The sequence below is a fragment of the Vitis riparia genome, chromosome 14 (genome assembly GCF_004353265.1).
Source record: "Vitis riparia cultivar Riparia Gloire de Montpellier isolate 1030 chromosome 14, EGFV_Vit.rip_1.0, whole genome shotgun sequence".
Classification (NCBI taxonomy): domain Eukaryota; kingdom Viridiplantae; phylum Streptophyta; class Magnoliopsida; order Vitales; family Vitaceae; genus Vitis; species Vitis riparia.
This window is the reverse complement of record NC_048444.1, coordinates 129486-136578: the sequence shown is the minus strand read 5'-3', so window position 1 is coordinate 136578 and position 7093 is coordinate 129486. Positions and strand designations below refer to the sequence as shown.

The 7093-nt window shown below is 37.7% G+C and overlaps 1 protein-coding gene across 4 annotated transcripts; it reads right to left on the bottom strand.

Moving 5' to 3' along the window:
• Nucleotides 1–876: 876 nt before the first annotated feature.
• On the bottom strand, nt 877–6383 carry LOC117929653 (protein WVD2-like 4). 4 transcript variants are annotated; one of them, XM_034850008.1, is made up of 9 exons: nt 5407–6383; nt 5248–5299; nt 3606–3698; nt 3410–3529; nt 3148–3246; nt 2372–2431; nt 2140–2234; nt 1790–1825; nt 877–1187 (listed from the first exon to the last, which is right to left on the bottom strand). In XM_034850008.1, exons 1-9 carry the CDS (start codon nt 6267–6269, stop codon nt 1073–1075), a joined length of 1533 nt encoding a protein of 510 aa, XP_034705899.1. In that variant the 5' UTR covers nt 6270–6383; the 3' UTR covers nt 877–1072. The 4 variants fall into 4 exon arrangements, with proteins under 4 accessions (XP_034705899.1, XP_034705900.1, XP_034705901.1 ...); XM_034850009.1 differs by having other exon boundaries at nt 5248–5293; XM_034850010.1 differs by lacking the exon at nt 1790–1825.
• Nucleotides 6384–7093: the final 710 nt, after the last annotated feature.

Genomic DNA, 7093 nt, shown 5'->3' with positions numbered 1-7093 from the left:
GGTTGATCATTTTAAACTCATGAAGATGGTCTCACGAAGTTGGTTGATTAAGAACCCTACATATTGATGTCAACTTGATTCCATTTGATATTAACTTGTACGAAGGTGATGTTGATCTCACACTTTGTATGGGTGATATTTTTTTATAGGATAACTAAACATGAGAAAATCATTTTTCTAAATATTTGTCTTCTTTCCTTCATTCTTTTAAGAATCATACATAACCTTGAAGTTGAGAGGACAACTGGAGGTCCTGCATTAACCTAATGCATCATGATGGTGGGTTTGACTCTCCAACATCAAGTTTTAAAAATATGTTGAAGGTCATGGTTCATTGTACATGCATTGAACCTATTTCGACAGGGTTAAGAGAAAGAAACAGGTTACCAACGAGAGGTCTCTCATGCCATTGGCTGGGTCTCTTCAACCAATAGGTTCAACCTTGTTCCTCCGTGTTAAACGTCCAAAGACAGCTCACTTGTAAATAGAATATAAATGACATAAGAGGAGAGGACCAAGCCGGCTCTTGACCCTAACAGCCCACCATATGCAAGGGCCCCCCCAGTTAGTGCAACGACCGACTCTCCCCAATTTCCTCTGTTCGCTCCACTCTCACTTGTCCATGTAGCTCACCTCCTATTGTACTAACAACAAATTGTTAGATGCAATTTTGATTTAACTGTGTTCCATTCTGGACGCTAAAGTAAAATTGTGTGAATTTGGATACAAGGTTGAATGCTTAGGAGTCGTTTGTTACTTTTTAAGTCTTTTCAATTTTAAATTTTGCTATATGTCATCTGAAATTCCAAGTTTCCAAGTTTGAATATTTTTATCGACTTTTCTTTTTCTTTTTACTTTTAATCAGGAGATTTAGGAGACAGAAAAAGCTTACCACCTTCCCATTTCAAGGATAAATGTAGCACCGATTTCGAGGATGGAAACCAACCAGCTGGTGGGGAAATTGCAACGAAATTGATTGCTTCATATACAATACAGAAACGAATTATCATATTATTATTGGTAATGAATGACATAAATGTAGCACCGATCTCTTGTATTCTTTCTTCGCCTCCTACTGATGGCAAGTATAGGGGCCCATGTCATTCCATGACATGCAACATTTGATCTTCTTCTGTTGAGGAATGTGAAACCTTGGCTCTCGTGGGACTGTGGGTTGCTTCAGTGACCTAGAAATGACCCAAAACAAACGACATCAGCGGGACTCAGGCTAAATTTAGAATTTAGTTTTAAGTTTAGAAGGATATTTTTCTATCAGATAAAGGAGGCAATCAAACTTCACACTAAATGTCTGGAATGGTGTTTTTTCTACAAGGTCAAAAAGGTCTATAGTGGTGTGCTTCAGTGAAACTCAAGAAAAGGCAATTCCTGGCTTCAATGACCTCAAAAAGGTCCTACACAAATAACAGGAGAGAAGTTTAAATGCATTCTACAACGTCAAACAACATTAGGTTGTGATACATAATAAAAGGTCTGGAATGGGGTTTTTCTACAAAATCCAGGTCTGGAGTGGGGTGCTTCAGTGACCCTTAACACGAGAGATGTTTAAATGCATCTTCTACAATAAGTTTAGCTGATCAAACAAAATTTAAAAAGTAACGTTTTGGTTCAACTTCAAGAGGAGTTCTATCTGTATAAAAGATCAGACCAAAAATGCGTGTTGCAGACGATTATTACGGTAATGTTCACAAGCTTATGTAAAAAGGCTGGAACTTGCATAGAATTAGATAAAAGGGCCTGGTGTTTCCCACAGGACCAGAAAAAGACAAACCTTGGCTCTGTTGGGACTGTGGGTGGCTTCGGTGACCTAAGAATAGTTCAAAAACAAACAGCATGAGACAGAGTTGAAATGCATCCAATGCATAAACTTAGCCAAAGCTAAAAAGGGTTTTTTATTTTATGACTAAAATCATGTTGTTTTCTCTTTTCTCCAATGCCAAACGGAGCTGAGTAAAACCATTTTTTTCTAGCAACAGTTCAGAAAGGGGAAATTAGTCAAGTATATTGAAATCTGAAAATGTTTGGTTTGAGTTCATAGAATTTAGGGTCAAAATGTGATATGAATTGAATAGCATAATTTGGGCATCAATAAGTATATGCAAACTGAAACATAAACTTTACCGTCTAGGAATAAAGGGTCGATCAAAATAGGGCATGGGCTGTGCCTTGGGAACGAGCTCCTTTCTCAATCTCTTTACTTCTTCCTCTTCTTCCAACTGCAGGAGCAAAAAAACCAACTTATGTATTAATTCAAGTATTTGCTGTAAGATCTCTTTATTACGTGAACATTTTACTTGGAAAAACTGCCAACTTATGTATTAATTCAAGTATTCAACTGAAGAATCATGTGTACCTTCTGTTGTCTCTCCCTTTCCATCTTGTATTGCTCGATCAAGCTCATCTTCTCTGCTACCTAATATGTGCACACAAAATACACCAATAAGAAAAAAGCAACTTCTCAACCAAGAAAGATACCTTTTTGATTCAAACCAATTAACTAGAAAAGTTTAAGTTTAAGCGCTCAACAAAAACTGAATATCACCACAAGTAAAAGTCAACCATGAATTAGTTTCAGCATATATTTGTGCAAGGATTAAAATAAGTGGAAAACAAGTGATGAAATAGAAAATTGTTATTTATCAAAGTAGGTCAAAAAATCACCATGCACAAGGAGTGTGCCAAGAACAACAATATTGTCAACAGAAATTATTAATGAAAACACTTGATCGTGCACAGGTAGGCTTTCGCAAACTTTGATGCATTTTCAAGAAAAATACCTTAAATGACCAGTAGAATGAAGTTAGTAGTCCCGTTTCAAGAAAAATTCGTCAAATGACCAGTAAAACAAAGTTAGTAGTCCCAGTTCAGATTAAGAAAAAGAGTGATGGCAAAATGACCCTTTCAAGTTGCCTGATTCTTTTTCAAATGATTTCTATCACAGAAAAAATTGCTTAGGGTTGTTCAACAGGTAAGTTAGATGTTCACAGCTAGGATAGAACTTTCTGCTTTTCCATTAAAATTACTTAATATTCTTTTGTCCTAGAAGATTGCTCTCAACACATCTTTCCTTGGTGAAATAAGGATGAAAGGAAAATCTATATGCAGAATTATTAAGACAGAAAAATACACCTGATGATCAAACTCAGCACGCTCCACTGCCCGGAGATCACTGTGGAGTTTCAAGTCAATGGGTCTGGTGTTTTCTTTCACGGGTGGTTTTATCAAGCACTGAAATACCAAACATGAGCTACCGTAAATGATTTTTAGAGCACCAAAATGTCTAAATTCAAAATGTCATCTGTAAAATATCAGCTTTAACTCCTATTCCAACAATATGGCTCTACTAAAATTCAAGGAGCTTCATTTCTTTATTACTAAATGACCCTCACACCTCTGGTTCATCAGTTGTCCATGGGAGTCCTTGAGCAATTGGTATCCGTTGCTTCTCCTCCTCCTCCACCAATTTCTGTATCTTCTTCATAAGTTCTTCCTCCTTCAATTGTCCCCTCAGCTACAGTGAAATTAAATTGCCTAAGAAAACGTGGAAATGAGAAAACTTTCACAATTCATTTTTAAACAATATTAACCTCTGTTCTCAGCTTGAATGGCTTTTGGCTGGTAGCCTTGAGCTGCTTCTTCTTCCACGCCCTTCCACCAACAGTGCAAGATGATTCAATGCTCTAAAATCCAAAAATGAATACAAGGTTCCATCAGTTAAAGAAACACAAAATCCATTTGCAAAAATAACAAGCGGATGATAAATTCTTATCCCTTGTAAAAGACCTAAAGTGGATAAACCGCATACTGTCAACAAGGAAGAGAGAGTGCAAGTCTGGTTAACATAATGCTCTAATGCACAGAATGTCTGGTTAACATTTCCTTTCATGATGAGGATAGATTTGTTAATGCCAATGGCCATGACAGGCGAAGAGACTAATTACTAAGGGGGTTCTATCTTAAGTTCTCAAAAGTGGTAAAAATAACTTTTATGGGTTACTTTGACATGATAAAATAAGAAGAGAAGAAAAATTCCAAGAGAAAATCAGGGGAAATTTTCATCCAAGACAAGTTTCAAACAAGAACGTCCTGTAATCCTGGGCTAGTTTTATAGGTATAAAAGGTATAATTATCCAGGTTCTACATATAGGCTACCAGATTTTAAAGTGAAGTGATTGAAGGACTGATTAATACTATAAAATGATGATCACAATCGATTTTTTTTTAGTTTGGCCTATTACTCAAGGCTGCTAGCGCTAAAGAAGCCACTAAAGCAGCAAACTGTGTAGTGATCATCAGTCACTTTCTATTTGATTTGCTTGGGTTTGCTAATGAAGATCTGTTCCAATGGTTATGATCACACACATACACACGTATGTATATATATATATATATATATGAAAACAAAGGCATGGGGAAGGTATTGGAGAGAAAATGTAATAGGAAGAGAGTATCAAGACACACACACACACACACACATATATATATATATATGAAAACAAAGGCATGGGGAAGGTATTGGAGAGAAAATGTAATGGGAAGAGAGTATCAAGACACACACACACACACACACATATATATATATATGAAAACAAAGGCATGGGGAAGGTATTGGAGAGAAAATGTAATGGGAAGAGAGTATCAAAGAACTCTTTATTCACTTAGGACTATAAAGGTTTCCGATGATGTGGCCTTTAACAACAAAGTATGGAAGCTGGATGATATTGTTGAGATAGCAACATCTAAACCTAAGGGGTTTATCAAATGCCTAAGCACGGATGGGTTGTCTAAGAGGTAATGTCCATTCCCAAGTAGAGAAGTGGTGCACTCCTCCTCCCCCCCCCCTCTCATTCAGCCCAATTCCTTTGGGAATAAGGGCACTGTTCTGGAACCATATGGGCAAAAGTAACGAAAGAATAAAAAGAACGTAAGTATTTGCAGCAACAGTGGCCATTTAGTTTTATGGAAATTAGATGTATTTCAATACGTCACTTCCCCATAAGTGATCAGATCCTGCAATAGATAATTCCCCAAGCCCTTCATTTATCTTCTAGCTTGTATGCTACCAAATCTACCCCCACCCCCCCCCCCCCCCCCCCCCCTCTCTCTCTCTCTCTCTCATTGTAATAAGAAAAATGGATTATTTATTGAGAACTATGTCAAATGTTACATTATGATGATCACTAATAAAAATTAGAAACTGAAATTGAATCACAATAGCAAAATTCTTACATTTCTTCGGCTCCTTCTGCCTCCACCAGAAGTTCTGCTTGAAATGCTAAAGCTTCAAAACAAAGGCAAAAACAAAACCCATCAGAACCCAATATAAACATACTCAAAGGAAATCAAATATGGATTTTCAATAGAACTCCCCAATTCATATTTACTAACCTCCCGTTGCTGCTATCCCAAGATGAAGAAACCTGAGAATCCAATCCAAGTTTCTCTGCAGTTAACAAAAGCTCTGATGGGCAAAACGAAGACGCAGAAGCTTGCGTTTCAGAAACCTTGGGTTGCTGTAATCCAGGAAGTGCCCATTTCATTCCCTCCTTATTCTCCTTTGATTCATTCTCATCCTTCTGATCTGAGTCCTTTGTAGTCGGTACTGAAAGGAGTTTCTCAAAGGCCTGAACCAAATGTGCAACTCTCCCAGACCCAGATACAGGTCCACTGTTCCTTGCTTCTTCCAACAACCTATCCCTCCTTCTCTTGACACATGCTGAACCTGATTCGCTCAACGGCTCCATCTCACCCAGGTCATCACCATTCTCCACCTTTCCCTCATACCCATCACCGATTTCGTAGTTTTGGATTACCGGGTTCTCTTCTCCTCCTCCTTCTTCAACTCCAGCTCTTCCTTCACTAGCATCCCTAATCTTGAAGAACTCTTCCTGAGAAGCCCTCAGATTCTCATAAGCAACACAGAGGCACTTCTTTGCATTATCCCCAACCTTGTCCTTGCATTTACATGTGACTGCGGACGCTGCTCTCTCTTTCTTCGAATTCTTCTTCGCCACCACGAACTTTCTTTCGCGAATCTTATTCCGTGGCGAAATCACCCTCTGGGCCGATTTGTGAGATTTGGCAGATTTGGCCGCCGGTGAATTCGACATTTTCTTCAAACCAGGGCTTGGACTGGACAGGTTAGGGTTGAGATTCTCGGAAGTCTTGGATATCTCCGAGATCTTTGATCGAGAGGCTTGTGGGTCTTTTGCAGGGGTTTTTGTTCCGGTGTTCCTGCCGTGGGAATCCATCGGGATATCACTGGAAAAAAACTGCAAGTCGCCGGGGATGTATTTGGTTTCTTTAGCGGCGAAGAGAGAGGGTTTAGAGAGAGAGGGATTTTCTTGAATGTTTTGAATCAATGAAGAGAGAGAGGCCGAGGGGCAGAAAAAGGAACGTTAAGCTGAGGACGCTCTTGTAACGGCTATTTTTTTGTGGGATCGTGGGCGAGCCCTTGGATGCCTAATTTGAATTTCAGTTTAATTCCTAACCGTTGGATTCATCTGATTACTCAGGAGAGGTGGGGATTGATTTGATTAACAACCGTTATAGCCGGCTAGCCGGGGTACTCATCAATCAATCCCTCTTTAGCAACAGGTTACGAAAATACCCCGATTATGAATTGATATTACGTTGTGTATTGGCAATTTTTTAAAACATCTATAATTAAGAAGAAAAGATTACATTGACGATTGACTTAATAATATTTCATATTGATAATGTGTAATTAAAACTCACCCATCACATACAATACTCCATCCATTTACGTAGAATACCTTATTTTTGTTTAAATCCTTATCCATCTCAATTTCATGTGCTTCATATTTTTATAAATTTGACATTGGGGTTGTGACCATTTAATTTAAACTTTGAAGGAAGATGAAGTTTGAAGATTAGATTTTTTTTTTCTTTCATGTGTTTCTTCATTGCACCCCATTTCTTATATATATATATATATATATATATATATATATATATATATTAAAATTATTTGATAAAAGTATATATAGACCATATGTATATCTAAGAGGAGAAAGAAAAATAAGGGATTTGAGAACTTTTTTTTTTCTAAAAT